Genomic DNA, 24,526 nt, shown 5'->3' with positions numbered 1-24,526 from the left:
TTCGGCTGAAGGACATAAATGTACAGTTTCTGTGCTTTTTTTTAAAAATTCATCATCTCAAATTCCTAATAATTTGAACAGCCCTTTGACACCCAGCAATTCCCTACCAAACTGCAGTTGATCTAAACAGTTCTTTATAACAAGCAAAAGTTTAAAAAGCTTGTGCAGGGGACCCTTATTGAATATTAATCCTCGCCACAAAAGTCTGACTGATTAGTCCAAATTAACCGCTTTTGGTTGCCCCTCCTCAAACATTCTCCTCTCAAGACCCTCAAGATTTAAGGCGAGGTTGCATTACTTCCAGCCTAAGGGAACTACATCTTGAGAAAAAGAATCATCTTATTGGAAGGCTGAATTGCAGCTGGCCTCCTTGGGTCAAGAGCAGAGGAGGACACTCTCACACGGGCGTCACCCCCACCGCCAAGGGGACCACCCTTTCCTGGACCCCTCTCTTCCGCACCAACCCCCTAGGGCAGGGAGGTCCGAAGCCGGGAAAAATGAAAAGTGAACTCTCCAATAGGAGACAGAAGGGGAAGCCAGGAGCTAGCTACAAAGCACGTACCTACTGATGTGTATAAAATGGAAACCACGCTTCCTAGGGTAGGAAGCCCCCAGTAGAGACTCCAGGGCTTTCCCGAGGTACCAGGCCAGAGGGCACATCGAGCAGACTCTTTAACTCCCCGCTTCCGCGCTATTCTAAACCAACCAGGTCACGGGACTTGAAAGCGACTGGCCAATCGCGTCGCACCGCTGTCCGCAAACCAGCCAATCGAATCGAGGCCGCGTAGAAAATTCGAATGGAAACTCCCCACTTAACATTCCGCGCAGAGTAACGTGGATCCAAATTCAAATCAACGCAGCCTCACGTTGGCAACGAGCGCGAGGGGCGGAGCCAGTTTGGCGTGAGCAGGGGACGCGCGGTGTGATTGCCTAGCAGAAAGGAAGGCACTCCAGTTCCGGGTCAGGCCCTCCTCCGCCTCCTTCGGCCTCAGCGGCCTCAGCTATGGCGAGTAGTAGCGGTCCCGGGGCGGCGGCTGCTGGGGCGGCTGCGGCGGCGAATCTAAATGCGGTGAGGGAGACCATGGACGGTGAGTTCGCGTCCCCTTCCCTTTCCCTCGCTTCTCTTTCTCAGAGCCAAGGGCCAAAGGACGGGGTGAGCCCGGGGAAGATCTTAGGACGACTTCCATCCCAGAACGACATCCTTGAAGCATCTCAGAAAGGACCGGACAGGACCGCAGGGCTGCTGACTCCATCCCTGGAGAGTTGTCTCTTCGCTTCTGCGAAGTTTGTTGGTCGTGGGGCGTTCCGGTCCCCCCGTCAGCCCGGCGCGCGCCCACCTCGCGCCCCCCCACCCCCGCGCCGGAATCCGCGCGCCGCACCCGGGTCACTCTCCGCTCCGGGTGCTTCTCGCCCTGACCCCACGCACCTCTTCGTGCCTCCCCGCGCGCAACTGGCGCGGAGCTGCCGGTCTTCCCAGGCCAGAATCGGGGCGCTGCGGGAGCCCACAATTCCGTAGTCCCTGTGCAGACAGAGACCGCGGGTGCTTGGTCACCGCTCTGTCCCTTGTTCCTGGCGCTTCCGTAGGCACTTTAAAATATCCGTGAAGAAACAGTCCCTTCGTCAGAATTGCTGCGGTTTGGTGTTGGCGCGGATGGCGACAGTGTTTGAGTGGTATGGGTGCACCTGCCAATTTTCGCGCTCCGAAACAGGTGAATGTAAAGCCTTCACATGCACAGCAGATAAGTTTTACTCTTGGAGTTAGTCTAATGTCTGCTCTGCTAACATTTGGCAGTATGTCTGCTAATGTCTGCTCTGCCTCTATATATCCCTGTGGTATACTTGAACTTCTTTAGAGCCTGTTTCTTTTTCTGTAAGATCAGGTTACTACTTTTCAGAATTGTTGTGTCTTAAATAAGGTAACCAGGTAAGCGCATATCAAAGGTGATCAGTAAGAGGTAGTTATTTTTTTGTATTAAGTCAGACGTTGTCATCTCACCTACAGATTCCTTTTGTCTCCCTCTATTCACATTCACCTATGTGAATAGTGTTTGGTGGATGTTTAATATCACTGTTTGCAACCGGTCTCAGCGTTTTCTAGTGGATACCCACATCAGCCTCTGTCTTTGTTATAGCATGTTTCAGTTGAATCTTCACTAGGTAGCATCAGCCTTCCTTCTCTGTGTCTCCTTCCTTGTAGGAACTATTCCGTGGTACAGCAGCTCGTTATCATCCCTTCTGGTAAGATTTCTGGCTTTCTCTGCCTTGTCTTATAGTTTCCTTTTCAAAGAATGTTTTGTGCTACTAGCACCTTTGCGTCTCTTGTTTTTACTTATCCACTATTTTGCTGTATTTCTGAAGTAGAATTTTTTTCCATAACATATCCAGCCTGCTTTTCCTTCATTCTTGATGAATCACAGCATATTTAATTTTCTCAGTGGATTTGTGTAATAGGAATTTACAATTAAATTACATCATTATCTCGTATCTTTGTTTGGAAACCAGGTACCTTTTGAACAGAATGGGAAGTATGAGGCCACACTTCTTCCAGCCAATTTTCTTGTTAAGATGTGCTTTGGTTTGTTATTAATGTGGCCATAGGATTCATCTGAATAGAAAAGTCGTATTTTATCTCTAATTGAACTACTGGTGTACAAATGAGAACTCATGGTTTGTATTAATTACATCATCAAGATCTTTGCTGAAAGAACTTTTGTGTGAAATGAAGTTTATTGAATATAAGAAAATGAAAAAGTGAAGACCAGAGGTTTTTTTAAAAACAAAACGTAGAGAAAAGGATGTGTGGATTGGAGAGCAGTTTCTCTATGCAGTCTGTATGCCCACAAACAAGACTCATAAAAAGATAGGCAACCGGTTGCCATTGGATCAACATTTTTATTAAATGTGGCAGTTATAGTCTATCATGTGCATTAGAACTCTAAACTTACAGAAAAACCCTGCAATAATACCATTTTTAGAGCCCAAGACATTCATTCACATAAAATGTGGAGTTGAAATATTGCAAAGTTAATGAAAATAATTATTTTTCAATTTTCTGTAATAATAATCAAGGCCCCATAGTAAGCATAGTAAAACTTCAGCTTCTCCGAAAGGCTGGGCTGACCTCCTCAAGTGCTGCTATTTGGAATTTTGTTAATGTGGGATTTCACTGTATTTAAATCCATCCATGAGAGCCAAACTGAAGTGTTCAGAAGTTTTTGAGTTCCCTTTCTTCCTCAGTGGTGTTCTCTGTTTACCCTCTTTTAAGATATTTTACGTTCTTAAATTTTCTTTATGCCTTTCATTTTAATTTTGCTACTAGTAATTGTGTTTTTGACAAATTATAATCAGAATGTATCTCTTCCTTAACAGACTTCAGTGTTATCCTACTTTACATATTGTTGTAAGCTTAAGAAATGTGCCATAGAAAAAAGAAGAGTCTACAGTGTATTGATTCCGTATGACTAGAAGGTAGTGTCAGAAAAAATGAATAGCCTGTGTTACCACCATCAATCCATTTATTCATGCAAGAAAGAAATTGGATAGTCAGTCTTGCTTTCTTTTACCTCCCCTACCTCCTTTTCTCTACTATGATGATGAGTGAGATGATGAATTCTCACTCATCTCATATTTGAACACTTGTCTTAATCTCTCCTGTGGAAATACCCTAACCAAACTCTGTTTCTGCATTTGTTTTAACCTTTTTCAAGATCCATTCTCTATTATTTTAGCCAGAGTCTTTTTAAAATGCAGATCCATCCTTGTCACAGTTCTGCCTTAAACCTTCCAGTAGCTTCCCAAAGTTCCAAAATCTTCAACAGAAGTTGGTGGATTATCTCATATTTTACACCCATTCACCCTGCCTCACTGTTAGATTTCTGTGATGATTTGAAAGCCTTATGGGCCCCAGAAAATTATGTTCTTGAATCTGTACCATCCCTGTGAGTATAGACCCAGGGTGAGTAGGATAGTAAGATGTGACCCACCTCATTCAGAGTAGGTCTTAATCCTCTTACTGGAATCCTTTATAAGAGGATGAAATTCAGAGAAAAACACAGTAGACACAGACGCACAGAGAGAAAGACACAGAAGTTGAGAAAAAGCCACCAATCGAATAGCCAGAAGGTGAAAGCAGCAAAACCCAAGAGAGAAGGGAGAAACCAGCAGATGCTGCCCTGTGCTTTGCTCTGTGACAGAGGAGCTGAGGATCACCAGTTGCAGGTCTTTGGGGAGAAAGGATTACCTGTTGATGCCTTGGTTTGAACATTTTCATGGGCACAGAACTGTAAGCTTGTATGTTAATAGATCCCCATTATTAAAAACCAGCAGTCTCCCTGGTGACATGGGAGATGACTTCCAGGGATGAATCCAGTCCTGGCACCATGGGATCAACAATTGCATCCTGACCAACTGGGGATAAAGAAGTAAAACTAACAAAGTTATCAGTGGCAGAGAGAGTTCGAATAAGAGTCGAGAGACTACCCTTTCTTTGAGAATGATCCATGAGCACTTGAGAAAAATGTGTATCCTGCTGTTGTGGGGTGTAATGTCCTATAAATGTCTGTTAAGTCTAGCTCATTCATTGTAATATTCAAATTCTCTGTTTCTTTATTGTTCCTCTGTCTTGATGTTCTGTCCATTGATGAGGGTGGGGAATTGAAGTCTCCAACTATTATGGTAGATGTGTCTATTTCCCTTTTCAGTGTTTGCAGTGTTTGCCTCACGTATTTTGGGGCATTCTGGTTTGGTGCATAAATATTTATTATTGTTATGTCTTCTTGTTGAATTGTTCCTTTTATTAGTACATAGTATCCTTATGTACTAATAAAAAATCCTTTTATTAGTACATAATATTAGTATAGCTCCTCCTGCTCTTTTCTGGTTGTTATTTGCATGAAATATCTTTTCCCAACCTTTCACTTTCAACCTGTGTTTATCTTTGGGTCTAAGATGTGTTTCCTGTAGACAGCATATAGAAGGATCCTGTTTTTTAATCCATTCTGCCAGTCTATGTCTTTTGATTGGGGAGTTCAATCCATTAACATTTAGTGTTATTACTGTTTGGGTAGTACTTTCCTCTACCATTTTGCCTTTTGTATTTTGTATGTCATATCTAGTTTTCCTTGTTTCTACACTCTCCACACCTCTCTCCTCTGTCTTTTCATATCTGTCTCTAGTGCTCCCTTTAGTATTTCTTGCAGAGCTGGTCTCTTGGTCACAAATTCTCTCAGTCACTTTTTGTCTGAAAATGTTTTAATTTCTCCCTCATTTTTGAAAAACGATTTTGCTGGGTATAGAATTCTTGGTTGGCAGTTTTTCTCTTTTAGTAATTTAAATATATCATCCCACTGTCTTCTTGCCACCATGGTTTCTGCTGAGAAATCTACACATAGTCTTATTGGGTTTCCCTTGTATGTGATGGATTGCTTTTCTCTTGCTGCTTTCAAGATCCTCTCTTTCTCTTTGACCTCTGACATTCTGACTAGTAAGTGTCTTGGAGAACGCCTGTTTGGATCTATTCTCTTTGGGGTACGCTGCACTTCTTGGATCTGTAATTTTAGGTCTTTCATAAGAGTTAGGAAATTTTCAGTGATAATTTCTTCCATTAGTTTTTCTCCTCCTTTTCCCTTCTCTTCTCCTTCCGGGACTCCCACAACATGTATATTTGTGCGCTTCATGTTATCATTCAGTTCCCTGAGTCCCTGCTCATATTTTTCCATTTTTTTTCCCTGTAGTTTCTGTATCTTGTCAGATTTCAGATGTTCCATCCTCCAGTTCACTAATCCTAACCTCTGTCTCTTGAAATCTACCATTGTAGCTGTCCATTGTTTTTTTCATCTCTTCTACTGTATCTTTCATCCCCATAAGTTCTGTGATTTGTTTTTTCAGACTTTCCATTTCTTCTTTTTGTTCGTTCCTTGCCTTCTTCATATCCTCCCTCAATTCATTGATTTGGTTTTTGATGAGGTTTTTCCATGTATGTTTATATATTCTGAATTAGTTGTTTCAGCTCTTCTATCTCATTTGAACTATTGGTTTGTTCCTTTGACTGGGCCATATCTTCAATTTTCCTGGCATGATTTGTTGTTTTTTGCTAGCGTCTAGACATTTAATTACCTTAATTAGTTTATTCTGGTGATTGCTTTCACTTCTCTTACCTAGGGTTTTCTTGCTAGATGAATTTGTTGTCTATCTGTTCTTTGATCTTCAGTTCAGCCTTTTCTGGACCTCTAGCATAGGTTTTGTTTAACAAAGGTAATTTTTCAGTTTTTGTTTTCTTGCCCTGCTTGTATGGTGCCTTTTCCCTCCCCACCCTTAGGAGAGTCTACGTAGGTATTACAGACTCCAGCTGGGTATTCCCGTACTAAACTGGCCTCCTATCAGGGGTAAGGAGTCACCTGCGTCAGTTTTCCCTGAGGGTGAGACCCAGCAGGTTAAAAGACTTTCCTGTGAAGTCTCTGGGCTCTGTTTTTCTTATCCTGCCCAGTATGTGGCGCGTCTGCCTGCGGGTCGCACCAGCAAAAGATGTTATGGCACTTTTAACTTTGGAAGACTCTCCCTGCTGGGGGCGTGGTGGAGACAGAGGAGAGGTTGTAGGCTGGTTTTAATGGCTTCAAATTGCCAAACCCTGGGATCTGAATTCCTTGAGGAAGGGATTCCACCTGAGTTGGGCTTCACCCCTCTCCTGGGGAAGACACAGGTGGGAGACAGCCCTGAAGGCAGCCCGTTTCTGCCTATGCCTGGGGCAGTTGCAGCCCGAGAAGTCCCGCCGCTGAATCCAGAGGCTGCCAAGTCTCCGTAGAAACCCAGCCACTAAAACCTCCATTTCCTCCCCTTTCCTCTTTTTCTGTGAGCCCAGTGAGTGACCTCTGCCTTGACCAGGTTTAGAGTCTCTTTCCTTTCCCTCTGGGAAGCTACTGTGGGGGAGGGGCACTGGGCGCCGGCCGCCGTGGCTTGGGGAACTCACGGTTTTGGAGAGGCTTGCAGCTGGTCCAGACTGGGGTACGCTGTGTGTCTGGTCACTGATGTAGCTCTGGGAGCTGTTCTGTACTGTTTCTTGTTATTTAGTAGTTGTTCTGGAGGACGAACTAAAACACGCACATTGCTAAGCCGCCATCTTGGCCCCTCTCTCAAGATATTGAGAGGCTACTCTGGAGGTTGCTGTTATACAAGCTTCAGTTAGACCTTGCTACTTGTCATAACCTGCCAACCCCCAACCAAGACCATTCCAGCCAATCCTAAAGAACCCTCAGGCAATATATAAGATTCCACAAGGGTTCTATGCAGTAGAGTAACTTTCCAGAAACCTACAACCTCCAGATGGGTCACTGGTCCAGGTAAGTCCTTAAACCTAGAGGGCCCAGCCTCTCTAGAACATCAGATAGTTCCATCTTCCTATCCCATATTACTGACAGATCCTTCCAATATGAAAAAGGTAGAATGGCCATAGCCCAAACACCCCTAAAGAGAGAGATGGAAAGATCAAAGGTGATGGTGGAGTTAATCAGAGAAGATAGGATTTAACAAATGACTATGAATGCTGAATCATCAAATCGATCTCTTTTAGTGTCCAGTGTTTTAGAGCAGCTAGAAGTAAAAACCTAAAATTGTGAAATTGTAACCCATGTCAAAATCTGAAATATGTTCTACAACTAATTGTGGCACTGTGCTTTGAAATTTATAGCTTTCTGCTATATATATTATTGTTCACATACAAAAAAAGAAGAAAAAAAATTGATTGTGATGATAAAAAAGCATTTAAGCCCTCTAGCCTCCTGTATTCTGGAGCAGCTAGAAGGAAGAGTATGAGAGGATCATATGGTAGCCATGACAAACTTTGGGATTTGTCCTGTAACCACTTTTGAAGAGTGCTTTGAAAACTATTGCTTTTTTATTTCTTTGCTTTATATATATGTTATACAATAAAAAAGTTTAAAAAAAAAGTTAAGTGGAAGCAAGGACTGATATGCTTTTTAAAAGACTCAAATTAAACTTCTGAAGATGATAATTACAGTGTCTAAGATGAAAAACTTGGGAAGGGTTCATCTTGTGAATACTACAAAAGTCTTCAGAAACCTTAAACTTAAATATATGAGTTAAGATTGTTTCTGGGTCCGTTCTTTTCAAACACTGTGCCAGTTTTATGCAATTTGAGTCCAAATGGAATTTGTCTTTGGAATTGATTAAATTTTTAAGTTCACCTAGAAAACAGAACTTTTGAAAATGAAATTTACTGAAGAATCTTTATCAATTGCTTATCCTACTGCATGCAGTATAAAACTAATAATTAAACTTCTGGCATTGATGCAAGATAAATATACAACTCATCCATAGGTAAATGGAAATTTACTGTGATAAAAGTGACACCTCAATTAAGCAGTAAAAAGATAAAACATTCAGTAAATAGTATTGGAGCATTGACTTATTTCTAGGAGGAAAAGTTGGATCCTACATTCCACCAAAACTCCAGTGGTTAAAGCAAATATTTGAGGAAGAAAAAAAGAGAAATTCTCTAGTATAATTATATACTCATTGCATGCGGAATAATTTTCTAAGCATAATGCCAAGGGAAAATAATACTGGAAGTGATAGATAACTAATGTTGGTAGTTGACATAAAAAATTCTAAAATACACTTTAGGGAAAATCACCATAAAACAAAGTCAATGTAGACAATTTATTTACATCCCATATTAGAAGGAATGACTGAAAAATCACTTACGGAAGCCAAATTCTCTATGCTAGCACTTCCTAAACTATCCACATCCAAAACAAATACTTCATGAATTATAATATCAAATTTAAAAGTCATCATTTTTCATATTAGATTCAAAAGATATAAAATTACTGTCTTTGTTGTAAAAGTTTCTAAGTACTCAAACCCTTAAATAGCTATAAACTGTGGTGTTTCCATGAAATGAAATGCTTTGTAACTAATTAAATTACTTTGTAAAAGCATATAAACATAAATGGGAAATGTTCAGAATAATCCTGATTATCCCAGACAAATTTTATATAGATATTAAATGAGTCATAGAGTATATATCAAGATGTTGACAGCAATTATGTGCATGGAGATCATAAATGTATTTTTAAATTTCCGGAGCTAAGTAAGTGCAAGGCAATATTATATTCCAATTTCCAAATCTACGTACCTCCATGAGTTCCTTGGTAAACTTTTTGTTTGTTTTCTCTGTCTTTTTTCAGTTCTACTTGAGATTTCAAGAATTTTGAATACTGGCTTAGATATGGAAACTCTGTCTATTTGTGTACGGCTTTGTGAACAAGGAATTAACCCAGAAGCTTTATCATCGGTTATTAAGGAACTTCGCAAGGCCACTGAAGCACTAAAGGTTAGAGACTCATATGTCAGTTCATTCTAAATGAAGATGATTTTGTTAAGAAAATGATTAATGATGAAGTTGTGTAAAAGATCTTAGTTGTTAAAAGGTTAAACTAGCTTCCAGCACTATCAGGAGAAATTCTGAGGACCAGGAGCTTCATAGCATGTATTCGGATCACCAGATTACTGCCATCATGGGCCATGTTGTCTTCCCAGAAGTCTCTGGCTGTGTCCAGAATTTCCTTCTGATTCTTCTCCCACCTTGTGCTTACTTGCCACTACCTCTTTTCAAATTCTACTTCTGTATTTCTTTCTTACTTTTGACACTGAGATTTCTTCAAGCCCCTCTTTCTCTGACTCTACTTTTGCCTGCTCACTACTAAAGTAGTTAGGGGACAGTTATCAGTCGTCACTCTTATGTCTGGGTTATTTTTCAGCCCTCATGTTGCCTCAAAATTGTTTAATTTTTCAGATGTTTACCTCTTTCACAGGAGAGAAATCATAACTGATAAAATTAAAACTGAGATCAGGAAAAATTTTGAGTTCCCTCTCTCATTTGAAAACACTTAAAATCTCTGGTGATTTTATTTCCATATTTATCTAGCACTAACTCACCATGTATACTGAAACTTCAAGTTAGTTCCTCTTAAAACTTGTCCAAGTATTCAAAATGGCTCCTCTCTAGCCTTTTTTCTTCTGAGTAGCTGAACTATATGAAACATGTAGCTTGTCCATCATTCAGGTTAAATTCCAGTGATATTTCGGATGGTTCTTTTCTTCTATCCCTTCTTAAACTTTTTGATTATTAAATATAATACAAAATGGTAAACAAAAACACATTTTCACGGCAAAAATTTATCTTAAATGAATACACGTAGTACTTAGGTTTGGCAGCATGCTACAAGTCCCCTTGTGTTGTGCCCCACCCACCAGCATAGCCTTTCCCTTTTGCGTCCCACCCTAGTAACCCCATCCTAAATTTTATGCTACACCCTTCCTTACTTCTAAGTTTTACTAACTAAAGTTGGATCTTAAGCACTGCAATTCTATTTTGTGAAATTTTTGTATTTGATATAAAGGAAATCCAATAGCACAATCTTTTAGTTTTTTTTTTTCATTTAGCATTTTGTTCATGAGATTCATTTCTGTTGTGTAGCTGTAATGCATTGCTTTACTCTGTACTGTTATGTTTCATTGTACAAATGGATGACAATTTATTTATCCTTTCTCCTGAGCTGTTACAAATCATGCTGCTATGAGCATTGTTATCCATGTCTCTTTTGTTTTTGCCACCCACAGTGTAAAGAAGGACTTTGTCTTCAACTTAGCTTTTTTTTTTTTTAATGAGAGGTTGTAGGTTTACAGAAAAATCATGCATAAAATACAGAGTTCCCACGAGTCCACATTTCTTGATGCATGTGGGCATCAAATTCTAGGTAATGTGTATAGTCAACTTGGAGAGATAATGCCAAATTTTCCCAAAATAGTTGTGTTAATTTACATTCCCACCAGCAGTGTATCAGTTTCCCTTGCTGCACATCTTTGTCAGTACTTATATTGTGAACCTTTTTTATTTTTGTCATTTTGACGGTTGTGTATTGGTTTCTCATGATTTTATCTGTTTATTTGACTTTGACCTTTTGTATTGCTTGTCATTTTCAGTATTATTTCTGTTTTTATGTTCCTTCTTTCTATCTTTGAGTTTAATTTGCTGTTCTTATTCTAACTTCTTGAAATGGCTGGTTATTAGCTCATTGATTTCTGTTCCTTATTTTCTAATATAGTTTTTACGTTCCTATAAATTTTCCTCTAAATGTGGTTTTAGCTGTATCCCACAAGTTTTTGTATTTTCGGTATCATTCCATTTAAAATATTATGTAATATCCATTGATTTCTTCTTTGATCCATGGCTTATTTTAAAATGTGTTTCTTAGAAATTTCCAAGCAGTTGTCCATTTATAGCCAGCTTGCAAGTATGTTAAGTATTCTAGAGTAAACAGAACTTAGTTACACTTGTTAATAAGCAGCATGAGATATTGGTAGAGTGTTCAACTAGTCATATATGTAATTATTTTTTAGCTTATAAGTATAAGTTATATAGCAGAAAGAAAACTGAATAATATAAGAATAACTAATATTTATATGCGCTATTTCTTTGTGCCAACCTCTGTACACTACAGGCTTTATGTATATTATTTCCGCTAGTCATAACAATGACATGTTCTGCTATGACTGCTATTAGTTCACTGCTGAGGAAACTGAAGCAAATTTATTGTGGCTAATGATAAATCACTTAGTTAAGTGATGGAGCTGAGATTTCAATCCAGCCTGTCTGACTTCAGAATTATTTACTTAACCACTAAGTCTCAATACAATACAATTTAAAGGATATCTGAGCTATCTACTTAGAAAAGAATGAAATCATTATTAGAAGTGGACTGTAGAATGGGAACAGTCCCTGGCTTAATATTCTTTCATAACCCTGTTGATAAATATAAACACTGTGATTTAAAAACTGTCTGCTGCATTCTGCTCTTTAGCTAGAATTCCGGTCAATGAAAATGTAAGTGAATGATACTTCTTGTCTTTTTTATAGAATATGTAAAAATATGAATCTAGAACGTGAAACTTTGCAAGGACCTGTTGGTCTGAGACATTGTTTTTCCTTCTGCGCTTTAGTTAACTATGTAGAATATTGTAACAACTTCTTATTAATCATTTTGCCTTTCACTTTTACAGATTTGTGTATTAATATCGTCTAAATAATTTATAGTTAAAATAGTTAGCCATGTGTCTCCCCAGTTAGATAAATTACCTAAGGGCAATAGATAGTTCTTAAGCATAAATATGAACTGTAAATTCAGTGCATTTTAATGAGTAATTCTTTATCATCACTGAATTTTTGTATTATTTCCTTAGTGTTAGTCTTTATGAATAAGTAATCTTCCTCATTTTGTGATTTGAGAAATTCTGGACAAAACGTATTTCCTGTATCTTCTACTTTAGGGCTATGGGCCCTTGAATATACCATTATTGATTTACTTCTGTGAACTGAGCCTTGCACATTCTCTTGCAGCTAGCAGTCTGTGCTTTGTTCTGTCTGTCATATATTACCATTCTGTGTAGGAAGGCCTCCTGTGCTCGAGGATATTAATAGCTGTAGAATTTGCCGTTGGGAGAGAAATGAGAGATTAAATAAGTCCTTCTTCTGTACTCCCAAGGAAGGGAATAAATTGCACAGGAAAGGAAGGTTGAGAAGAGAGGCCTACCAGAGTTTTTTCCTAGAAAAAAACAACTGAGTTCTGTTTCCTTACAGTTCTGTTTTCCTCACAGAACTCAGTGTCTTTGAATGTCAATCTGGTGACTGTAGAGGTCTTTAGGATGCCATTGCTATCCTTTTAAACAGAAAGTAGTTTTGCATTTGTATAACATGAATGCTGCACAAGGTTGATGGCTTCTTTGAAGTGAAAGTATTTGTTTCATCAACTATATGTTGGGAGGAGAACTAAAATTAACATGAAAATGGAATGGCACAAGATGAATTTAGTTGTTTTTCAGTTAATATATTTTAATTAAAAAAAACTAAAATTGTATATGTATATATATATTTCATGGTTTCTTCAAAGCACATGATACTGAAAATGGGGATAGGTATGACAGAGTATTTAAAGAGTATATGACTAAACCTATAAGGAAATTGGGAAAATTCTTGAGTGAAAGGGTATATATGGGAACTTTGTACTTTGTTCATGATGATTTCTGTAAACTACAACTGTTCCAAAGGAAAGAAAATAACCTGTAAAGTTTGGGATTTTTTTCAAACTAGGTTCTAATTTTCATGGATAGTAAACCCAGAGAAGGAAAAGCCTAATTTAGAGTAGTTCTGAGAACAGACTGTAAAATAAAGCAACGTACATTATGGTGGCTACAAAGAGAATTTTTCAGCCTTGTTTCAAATTGAGTTATCGCCCCTTTTCCCCATATTCTGAGGGATTTTCGTGAAGGAATCCTGAAATGAATTTAAAAGTAATTATTAATTAAGAAGTTGGAATGTAAATTAAAAACCTAACATGTATATCTAAAACCAAACTTTTAAAAGATCATAACATTTTCATATTTTGTACCAAGAAATTAGGTCCTTATCTTTTAAAAATATGTTTCACATCATTTATTGATGAATGGTACAGTGTTTGGGTATGTCTTCAGAATAATTTGACAATATTTAGTCATCAGAAATGTAGGTAAAACAAGATTAGCCTTGTGTGTGCTTTAGAACTGGGCAGTGAACACATGAGAATTCATTATAGTATTCCATATATATGTTTGAAAATCTTCACAAACCATATATCTGTAATGTTACAATAAAAATATATGAATCATTTTCAAATACATAACCATAAAGATGGCAAACTGACCCCATAGACAACTAAGAAATTAGTTTAATGTGATAAGTTAGTCCTGGATTATACATGGCCACTTTTATTTCCCAACCCTTTAAGAATCAGAAGCATCTAAAACAAATCCTAATGCTTTTGTATTTATTCACCCTTTTTTTCTCCACCTCATAACAGAAAAGTCTTTTTCACTCTTAATCCCCTTTTCACACAGTAGTAAATGTGCAGAAACAGACATACTATTGAAAACTACAAGACCAGGTCTGCTATAAATTAATTTTTCAAGTAGCAGTACATTTTTACATGTACTGTTTTGTGTGTGGGGGGGTGGCGCTTAAAATAACAGAAATTTATTGTCCCACAGTTCTGGAGGCTAGAAGTCTGAAATCAAGATATTGGCAGGGCCATACTCCCTCTGAAATGTGTAGGGCAAAATCCTTCCTGGCCCCTTCTAGCATCTGGTGGTTTGCCAGCAATCCTTGGCAGTCCTTGGCTTGCAGGTGCAGTACTTCAGTCTCTGCTTCCATTGTCACACGGCCACAGCTCCTGTTCCCTTCTCTCCTTCTTATAAGGGCATCAGTCAAATTAAGGACCCATCCTACTCCAGCATGACCTCATTTTAATTTCACTATTTCCATCTGCACTGACCTTATTTCCAAATAAGCTCATATTCTAAGGTACTGGGGTTTCGAACTTCAACACATCTTCTTGGTGGGGGTGGGAGGGAAGCATATAAGTCAATCCATAACTACTTTCCCCTCTTTTACTTCTGCTACAAAGATACGCATGTAATTTTAAAGGTATAAATATTTACATATACTCAACTATTATTTAAGATGATATAACAATTTTCTACCTTTAGCCTAGCAGTAAGTTCCAAAGGTAGTGCTGATGTACAGAAAAATTTGAAAACCATTGCATTATCCTGATAAAAGTAGTTTGGTACTAGTGGGAGAAGGTTTCTTTGTTATCGACTGCAGTATTGACAAATTTATCTCCATGGTGTTTCATTTTCCATGGTTTTATTATAATGAATCTCACTTTCTTTTCTAGGCTGCTGAAAATATGACAAGTTGACTTTCTGGAGAAATCCTGATGAAATATGGCAAGCTCTGCAAGAGGATTTGAAGATTGCATTATAGTCAAGAATGTAGAATGAAATTACTGCATGCAGCAGTGTAGAAACATTTTCCTTTTTAAAAGAATTATAAACCATAGCTTTATAAATCAGTGAAAAGTGGCTTAAGAGAGAACTATCAAATGTGTTTACTTCACATCTTTTTCATTTTTTAAGGCCCTAATGCTTTGGTATTGCTGTGTTCATATTTATATATTCCTTATTTATAGCTCTGATAGCTTTAATTTTCTAAGCAGTCTGTCTATCAAATGTGCACATCTACTGTGCTTGTGGAAGTCTAGTGGAACCCACCAGTAGCAATATAGGAGTTACGACTTGACATTTCAATTATAAACTTTAATTCTGAATTGTTTATGCATAAAAACTGTGGATTTAATTTGTATTGGGCTGAAATTTGACAGAATTTCAGCCATCATTTGTGGGTTTTTATTTAGATTATTATGAATATTAGAATTAGAATTTGTTTTTTTGTTTGTTTTTTTTTAAATAAGAGCATGGAAGGCATTTCTTGTGAGCTCTTTAATGAAAAACATTTAGTTTTATAAACTTAAAGTTTGGCTGGCAGTTAATGTGAACCCGATCATTTTTATACTGAAAAATAAAATTTTTAGAAACAGATTTTAAAAATAATGACAATGCATAACTTAGTATTATTTGTAGTTTGATTCATTTAAATCTAATGTGAATGTTTACTTTCGAAGTTTTATTCCTTATATATGAAGGCCTAAAAAAGTAGTTTATGACATGAAACATAGCCAACCATGCAAAATCGTTTTTGATTTATTACATAAAAGTAATTTGAGTGTTTAGCTAGTAAATCTTGAATAAAGTTAGGACAGTGTTGATTCTCTTCCTGTAACAATCTCAATAGGAGATTTTTCACAAGATTAAGGTGAATTTAATCTGACTTTATTCTTAAATTTTAGACTTTTTAAGTTGACATTTAAATGATCATACAAGCATTCGCTCTTTAGTAGCTTTTTTTTTTGTTCAGACATGCTGAAGTAGTTTCAATAAAGTTTAGCAATATTTAAATAATAACTTGCTCTACTGTTTTAAAAAAATCTAGTCTTTTGACTATTTTGGCTTTTTAAACACATGGCAGCTTCATCAAGCACATTACAAGGTCTTTTATTAGAATAACTGATTTAAAGACAATGACTTGTGACAATAATACATCATTTGATTGATAATAAACATTGCAAACACTGCATGTTATTTATAAAATCATATAAAGAAAACACTTTTGTCAGGCTCTTAATTTGAGCAAAATTTGTATGAACTTTTGTCCTGACCCGCAGGACAGTCAACAGGGTCCGCCACCTGCTGAGGGAAGAATGGCGATGGGACAGAGAGACGCAAGAAGGACAGCAAGACAGGATTCTGATCAAGCTGCAAATTTTATTAAGAAAGCTGGGCGTATATATACCAGCTTGGGAGGGGAAGTAGGGTATGTGGAGCATTATGATAGGAGGGAGTTCGCGCCGGCGGGAAGGGCTGGTTAGATGATTGGTGGGGAGTTCGCGCCGGCGGGAACCTATTTCCGTGAAGAACCTTGTTGTACTAAGTAGGTGCTGTTGCATCAGCCAGGGTGGCCATGTTAGCCCAGTCGCCATTTTAGGCTAGCCTCTTGTCCCCAACATCTCCTCCCTTTGTTTTTCAAAGGAACGGAGGAAGAATGCTGATTAAGCATTCCTTTGGCATTAACCTTTACTGGGGGAAGTAGAGGCCTCATTCCCCAAGTTGTTTGTGGCTCTGTTTTTCTGGGGAGAGGAATTTTTGCAGAGCAAACCCCTATGCAAATGAGGCATACTTCTCAAGGAGCTCGAAAGCGGCCTTTGATTGCTTTTGGCCCTCCTTTGCAGTGCTTCGCCTTGCACCCAGCGGTACCAATCATAGCATAAGCTAGAAGCATACTTTCGAGTGGTATGCTGCTCCCATAGGAGGGGGAACTTACAGAGGGTGGGCGATTTCGTAGCCTCCCAGGGTAACGCCCTGGTCCTGGAGAGCAAGCTTTTGGTAGTGCACCTGAATGGGTCTCCCTGGGGCTGAATTAACTTGATCCTTTACAAGCTGAAGTATTTTCCTTATAATAGCAGGTGCAATAGATATTATAAGGAGTAGGGTAAGCAGAGGGCCTAATATAGGGAGAAGGTAAGGGAGGATTCCATTGAGTCCCCAGGAGGAAACTCCTTGGGCTTCCCGCTCATGTTTGCGGTTTGCAATTCCTTCCCTAAGTTTGGTCATTGAATCTCTGATTAAGCCAGAATGATCAGCATAAAAGCAACATTCCTCGCCTAATGCTGCACAAAGCCCTCCTTGTTTAAGGAAGAGCAGGTCTAGCCCTCTTCTATTTTGGAGAACTATTTCTGATAGGGACGTAAGGGACTTTTCAAGGTGGGTGATGGAAGTTTCAATACAGGTTAAGCCCTCGTCTATTGCAGCTCTTAGGCTGGAGAGGCTTTGTTGTTGGAGGGTGATTGAGGCGATACCGGTCCCTAGACCAGCAACACCAGTAGATGGATTCTTAGACGTCAGTCGTCTGTCAGCTTAGCCGTCGTTGAATAGGTTATAGCAGGGCTTGCTGGTTTATTAGTAGCTTCAGCTGTGCTGGAGAAAGAAAGAGAGAAAAATGCCTTTTCTCAGGGCAACCTTTTTGCCCTGGACAGATTGTTATTGTTTATTTGTTTTGTTAATTGCTCTGGTAACCATTTGTCTGAATTAATTCCCTAGAATATATATACACTGATTCTCTGCCCCATATCAGGACCGGATCTGGTCCTCACCAAGTGTTATCCAATGGATCTTTCCAGAGGACCTTGGCGAATTGTGTTCAAATAGATCTAAAATAGGCCTGTGGGAGATTGCAAGGTAAAGAAAATAATAAAATCAACAGGATTTTTTAGATTTATTTGAACAAGCTGTCTTTTTTGAATGCATTGTTCAATTAATTGTAACTCTTGTTCAGCTGCAGCTGTTAACTGCCTTTTGCTTAATAAATCAGAATTTCCTTGTAAAATATCAAGCAAGTTTTGTAATATATAATTAGGAATCCCTAAAGTGGCAGGTAGCAAAAATGAATGCAGAGTGTCAATAGTGACATGTACCCATAGCAAATGACCAGATTTTTTTAATTGAATTCATTGGATTGATTTAAAAGGAATGCAGGAATGTGGATTCTTTATAATTGGTTGTGCATTTTTGCTAATTTTAAATTTATTGCATGCAGTTTTTATGGTATTTTCTCACAATAGTGGCCAAATTTCGGTTTGCTTACATGACGGGGCCCAGTTGGGTCCTCTGGGAACTGGCTAGGGACCAAGAGGAGCTTCCTGGGACCTAGATATCTTTATTAAAGTACACCTCTTTCTGGGGGGATAGCCAGTCCTCCCAGCTAGAGTGTACATTTTAACTATTTTTTACCAAGGTCATGTGATAGCAATATCAGTTGCATGTAATGGCAACATCAGGTGAACAAAAAGACTCCACAAGTATATTTTTTCCTTGCATTCAACCCTCAAATCTGATCTGCTTCCAATATAAGCCATGGTTATCTTGGGATAAATTTAGCTTATACATATGTAGTTTATATAAAGATTGGACAAAGTCTTAAGATATTTTGGCTTAAAGGAATATAGGTATTTATATGATTTGAATATGATTTAGCCAGTAATAGACTCATTTATAGTAATAGTACTTAGATTAATAGATTAAGCCACCTGGTTTAGGGCAAGAAAAGAGGCACTTTTTGCCAGTATAATGATACCCAGGAGAAAATCAGTATTTTTTATACAGATAACAACATGACAAAAGTTAACATAAGTTATTTTGATAAAACACAGACTCTTTGCTTTCTAACTAATTATTTAGAATCTTTTTATATCTTTTCATTATAACAGGCTAAAAGTTCAAGAAAACATTGTCATTTTAGACTCATTAAATCTTTCTTGATTTTAACCATAATTTCTGTTTTTACAAACCCTCAGCACTTATTATATTAGTTTAGGTTTTATTCCATATTCCATTATTCAAAAATAATGCGTAGGGGGCAATTTTTTGAATAATGACCCGATTTGTTACAATTAAAACAGATGGGGCCGTTGTTTTAAGGGCTAGTTTGTAAGATAGTTAATATTGCTAGAGTATTAGGATTTATTCCGTTACAAAGTTTAATATAATTGGAGAGGTCAGTATTACGAAAAGGGCAGATTGCCGCCTGACAGGCGGTGTTAGCATTTTCATAAGCGAGATGCTTGATAAAATCCCTTTCGCTTTCCTGATCACCAAGAATGCACTGGGTTGCGGTCTGTAGCCGACTGAGGAAGTCAGTATACGGCTTATTGGGGCCCTGAACTATTTTCGATAAAGAGGAGGTGAGAGCCCCCTTTTTGGGGGAGTAGCCTCCATGCTTTAATGGCGGCGGACTGCACCTGGAGACCAAGTCCTCGGGGGTATTTTGCTTGGGTAGAATTAAGATGATAAGGACTTGACCCTAGAAGCTTTTTTAATGACCAGGATTTTGTGCTGTCTTTTAAGACGTTGCTTTCAGCATACTTTTTACACTGCTCCTCAGAGTCCACTTTCCATAACAAGAAATCGCCACCTGATAGGGTGGCTCTGGCGAGCTGTGACCAATCATTTGGAGTAAGCTCCGTTTCGCTAATATTGTCTAGCAAAGCCAGAGTAAAAGGGCAGTTGCTCCATAATTATGCACAGCTTTTTTTAGTTCTTTTAAATATTTTAGATTAATCCTTTTGTATTTATTGGTTCGGGGTGTTTCCTCCCGCTCGTGGCTACATTTGGATTTTATTTCGTCCTCATCATTAGCTTTCTCACTCCCTTCCCCCTCACTGCTTTCCTGTTCAGACTGAGGCTTGGAAGTTTTTGACTTTGCCTTTTGCTGGCTACGGAGGACCGGAAAAACGTAGCGAGAACAGCGGGGGTTAGAGGGCTTATTTTGGTTAGTCGTTAGAGAGAGAGAGGAGAGCACCTGACTGGCGGTTTGCAGGGAGTTTAGGAGGGGATTATTTTGTAACTACAGAATTACATTCTGAGTGGGGTCTGGAGAGGGGACATGCATCTTTTAAGGTATTTTCTCCCTCTCTACAAAGCTGTAGTATTTCAGGGTCTGAAGGGGAAGTTTTTATGGCCTCATTGATTAAGTTCCAATAATTGAAGTCTGTAACTGGTACCTTTTCCGGCCCGAAAGTTTTATAGTAGTCCTTTAAACAGTCTCCTACTCTCGATCAGCATTTTTGGTCTATGGTCCCGTCAGCAGGGAACCATGGACAGGTTTGATAGACAAACTGAAAGAAATTTCTAAGGTCCTTTTTCTTAACTCTCACTCCTTGCGTCTTGAGGGTTTCTTTTAATTGTCTCACGTAAAGCTCATGTGTACTAGATTCCTGTCCCATGGTGAATTTTTTAAATGAAAATGAAAGTGACTCACTGCGTGATCCTTTGTTCTTTTCTTCGTTCGTTCGTCGGCGCGAGGCAGTGTCGCCGGGGCTGCGTTCACAGGCGAGTTACTTCTGTGGCAGTCCGGGGTTATGGGAGGGCCCTCCTCATTTTTCGGCGCACGACGCTTCCACCTCTCAGCCAGTGGTCGAGCCCCACGTTGGGCGCCAAATGTCCTGACCCGCAGGACAGTCAACGGGGTCCGCCACCTGCTGAGGGAAGAATGGCGATGGGACAGAGAGACGCAAGAAGGACAGCAAGACAGGATTCTGATCAAGCTGCAAATTTTATTAAGAAAGCTGGGCGTATATATACCAGCTTGGGAGGGGAAGTAGGGTATGTGGAGCATTATGATAGGAGGGAGTTCGCGCCGGCGGGAAGGGCTGGTTAGATGATTGGTGGGGAGTTCGCGCCGGCGGGAAGGTCCCGGCGGGAACCTATTTCCGTGAAGAACCTTGTTGTACTAAGTAGGTGCTGTTGCATCAGCCAGGGTGGCCATGTTAGCCCAGTCGCCATTTTAGGCTAGCCTCTTGTCCCCAACAAACTTTTAGGCTTTAAGAATTGACAGTTTTATTTATGATTTTGTAGATTAAGTTATTTATGTATAAAACAAAGCAGGAAAATATATTGAAAAGGGATTATGTTTTTACAGAGGGCTTCTTTAATGTGTTATATTTCTGAAATGTAAACGTTTTTAATGTATATTTAAGTAATATTTAAGGAAGTCAAAGTAATGATGCAGTTGCAGTGTATGCATGTTGCTGATGACAAAAATGGTGGTATTGGCATGTACTTTTGATTTAATATATGCTTCTGTGAATTCAACTTGTATTTCTAGAGATAGTCTATAAATATTTAGGTGATTTTTTAGTCATGTGTGATTTAACACCATTTAAAGGTAGGTTATATAATTTACAACTTAATATCAGTCTTGAAGTATAAAATGGAATACTTTTCCCCTGGTAGTGAAAGGAGATAGCTATATTAACATTGCCCCAGGCGTGGAAACAGTTGGCAATTGAAATAAGTGTGAGATTATATTTCTCTGTACTTCAAATAAGAGCTTCTTTACCTAGTGGGACATTGTGAAATCTCTCATCTGTAGTCTTTGTGTAGAGTAGCGTATTTTATACTTACAGAATGTCTCAATTCAGATGCTAAATTTTCATCATAAGTATTTGGATTTCATAAAATTTACAATTGAAAACAATTTACATACCTGAGTTGTTCCAAACATACTTAAGTTTTACAATCACTGGATCAAATATCACTTTCTAAATTTATATTAAATTAACTAAGATGAATTAAAATTAAAAATTCACTTCTTCAGTCATACTGGTCTTATTTCAGGTGTTTAGTAGCCACATTTGGCCAGACTGGACAGCACATCTCTGGTCATTTGCCCATCCTCTTGCTCACAAACCCCAGTCAGTACACACTAAATTTTAGGTCATCTTTGGTGTTATTTTATACAGTATGTACTTATTTTAACAAACCTTGTGTTACACATCTGGTTGTACATGAGAACATGGCCCTTATATTACTGTAAGATGAACACGTAGATACTTGTGGGTCTTCTAGGCCACTTCCAAGCTACTCTAAATCAGGAAAGAGGGAAGATATGCCAGACACAGAGAGAATAAGGAACTAGGCCAAGGTCAGAGGAAGAAGTGGGACCAGGTAGTCTGACCACTGCCCCTGCTTCTTATAATCACTGAGCTATACTGCCTCCGTTTAGAAAGTGTTCCCATAGACTCAGCCTGGGATTCAATAGGGTCCCTCACTGAATACCATTTTCCATTAGTGTCCATGTCCCTTGGATTTGGGTTGCAATATTTGGTAGCTGCTCCTAATTTGGATGCACCACCTGTTCATCCGTAAGCTGCTCTTCTTTTGGCCCTTTGGCAGTATTGCTGCTGAAATATCTGCCTATATCAGCCAACGCAGAATGCCTTCATTCATCCAGTATGTGTTTACTGAGTACCTACTGTATTCTAGACACTCTTCAAGGCATTGTGGGACAAATTTGCTCTCTTGTTATACATTGAAATATCTAAATAAATTAGTGTAATTAGTTTTATAAAAACAAATACCTTTTCAGATTCAATCTAAATGCCCAGTTTATCAAAATAATGGAGTACACAACCCACTTCAATTTCACACCAGCCGCATTCCGCATTCAGCACAGAAAACAAAGTATGTGATCTCTCTGAAAGTAACTGGAATTGCTAATTCCCTTAATTATAATCTGCATTTGCTAGTCAAGAAATGTCTGATACATCTCCAGCTAAAACAGGGAAAACAGTGGAGATTAACTTGCTTGTGAGGAGATGCTATGTTTTAAAAGGTAAATGATCATATTTTGGTTATTCAGGAAATTTGTATTTCATGGGCACTTAACTACATCTCTGTAGGCATCTGTTTCTTCAATTGTATCATGGGAATTTTATCCAAATATTTCCAGACTAATGACTCCTCCCCCCACCAAAGCCCAGATTTCTTACATTTTCATGATTTTTTCCACATCTGTTTATGACTGAACTATTACTTATAAATGTTTTTCTCTAAACAAACGCACTTTTTAAAAATCTAAATACATTTCTTTTCAAAATAAAAATGTACACAACTGAAATGAAAAACTAGCATCACTTGCCATAACTAGAAAGTAATTATGAAAATGATTACAGTGAAAATTGAACTGAATTAAATCTTAGCTAGGTATTGTTTAAAACTGTGATTCTGAGATGTCTTTCTTTGATAGAAAAGGAGATGAGCAAGTATTAGAGACATAGCACCTAACTGAGTTTCTTCTAGATGGTCTCAGAAGTTTAAGAATATTGAAAAGATAGTGACTTCGTCACTATGACTTTTACTAAATTTTAAATGTTTCATGTAACACCCCCATGGTAATCATCCCATATGTGGGCCCAGGATTCCCCTCCATATTAAAAGCAGCTCATTGCACATAGCCACCTATGTGATCGGGGACAGACATTAAAAGTCATCAGACCTGGGGCTAGCCCTAGCTCAGCGGTTCCTTTAACAAGTTTCAGACTTTCAGCCATCCTTCCAAAAGTCATCAGACCTCCTCAGGGAGGAAAGTATGTGCAAGATGGTATCATAAAGCTTAAAACTCCTCTCCCTATATCACTGTTGATAACAAACCTCCAAACCTCTGTGTCAGGAGACCCTGCTGAAACTGTTCTCACACCCTTGTTCTAAACTCCTACAAGCCCTTTCACTCCCCCGCCCCCTTTGTGGAACTTTAAGTTCCATTTCCCAACTGGCCACCATCAGGAAGAATTTTCTCCTGTTCATAAATCCCCATAAAATTCATGTCTGACTCCATGCCTGATGTGTCATTTAGTCTTTGGGCTACCCTGACCCAAGCCTTCCTAAAGCCGGGTTGAAACAACTGGTGGTCTGACCAGGAGAACAAGAAGCCACCGACTGTAGCAGGCAGGAATCCTAGAAGGGAGAATCCAATTTGTGGAAATCCCAAATTGACATCTATTGTCTGTGGGGAGGGGCGGTGCCCTCCTATATGAATGGGGACCCCCATGAGAATATGGGGACTCTTAAGCGTCTGTGGGGTTGTTTTGCAACTGATGGGAGGACAACTGAATTTGAATTAAAGGAAAAGGGACAGTCAAATAGCAGTAGCCATAGCATGGCCCCTTTTAGGAGCCCTGCAAATGGCTTCTGAGGCAGAACAAACAACAAAAGCACCATTTAGAGGAAGAATTGAAACTAGAAAGAGAAACGCACCTTGCCCAGGTGGAAATGAAGGATTCTTTGGCTGATTGCCTGCACCATGTGGATGTCCAGTTAGACTCTGGCATGCAGATATCCCCAAGTCAGAGGCTGTAAGTTGCCTCAGGCTTGAGTCCAGAAGATTTTAGCCACTCTGGAATGGGACACAAAAGCATGGGACCCCATAGACTCCTCTTTGGAAATGGAAGGCAGGAGAGGGTGGGGGAGGAATGGCAAGTAAAGGAGGATGAAGAGCCCCAGAAAATGTACCCCATAGTACAACAGAAATGCAAAGTGTCACACAAGCAATCCCCAGAGGTTCAGCAATTCCAATCTCCTGAACAGAAATCTCTCTATGAGAGATTATACTGCTGTGAAATTGAGTTGGGGCAGCAGTATAGACAAAAAAAAAAACGGAGTCGTTACCCAACTGGCTTCTGAGGTT

At 38.9% G+C, this 24,526-nt stretch overlaps 2 protein-coding genes and 1 long non-coding RNA gene across 5 annotated transcripts in view; 1 reads left to right on the top strand and 2 right to left on the bottom strand.

Moving 5' to 3' along the window:
• The window catches only part of BORA (BORA aurora kinase A activator), a 58,746-nt gene extending 57,436 nt beyond the window's left edge, over window positions 1-1,310 (bottom strand). For 2 of the 3 annotated variants that reach the window (XM_077158407.1, XM_077158406.1), the window contains exon 1: window positions 563-1,310. The gene's annotated coding sequence lies outside the window, so the exon portion shown is untranslated. The remainder of the gene's footprint in view (window positions 1-562) is intronic. The other variant, XM_077158408.1, reaches the window with a different exon arrangement.
• On the top strand, window positions 839-16,152 carry MZT1 (mitotic spindle organizing protein 1). Its single transcript, XM_077158409.1, has 3 exons — window positions 839-1,088; window positions 9,204-9,349; window positions 14,787-16,152. The coding sequence occupies exons 1-3, from the start codon at window positions 1,004-1,006 to the stop codon at window positions 14,808-14,810; spliced, it is 255 nt and encodes an 84-aa protein (XP_077014524.1). The 5' UTR covers window positions 839-1,003; the 3' UTR covers window positions 14,811-16,152.
• Window positions 16,153-16,252: 100 nt separating this feature from the next.
• On the bottom strand, window positions 16,253-20,865 carry LOC143681407 (uncharacterized). The gene is made up of 2 exons (XR_013174597.1): window positions 20,321-20,865; window positions 16,253-17,481 (listed from the first exon to the last, which is right to left on the bottom strand). It is a non-coding gene; the product is annotated as an uncharacterized LOC143681407 (long non-coding RNA).
• Between the last annotated feature and the right edge of the window lie 3,661 nt (window positions 20,866-24,526).

Source organism: Tamandua tetradactyla, chromosome 4 (genome assembly GCF_023851605.1).
Source record: "Tamandua tetradactyla isolate mTamTet1 chromosome 4, mTamTet1.pri, whole genome shotgun sequence".
NCBI lineage: Eukaryota > Metazoa > Chordata > Mammalia > Pilosa > Myrmecophagidae > Tamandua > Tamandua tetradactyla.
The sequence above is the reverse complement of the archived record's forward strand: the minus strand, read 5'-3'. Positions and strand labels throughout refer to the sequence as shown.

Bases quoted from the DNA above. Each gene is read 5' to 3' on its own strand.
- MZT1 (XM_077158409.1), top strand. From the start codon at position 1,004: ATGGCGAGTAGTAGCGGTCCCGGGGCGGCGGCTGCTGGGGCGGCTGCG. The intron at 1,089-9,203 runs GTGAGTTCGCGT...GTCTTTTTTCAG, and splicing joins GGTGAGGGAGACCATGGACG to TTCTACTTGAGATTTCAAGA. The intron at 9,350-14,786 runs GTTAGAGACTCA...TTTCTTTTCTAG, and splicing joins AGGCCACTGAAGCACTAAAG to GCTGCTGAAAATATGACAAG.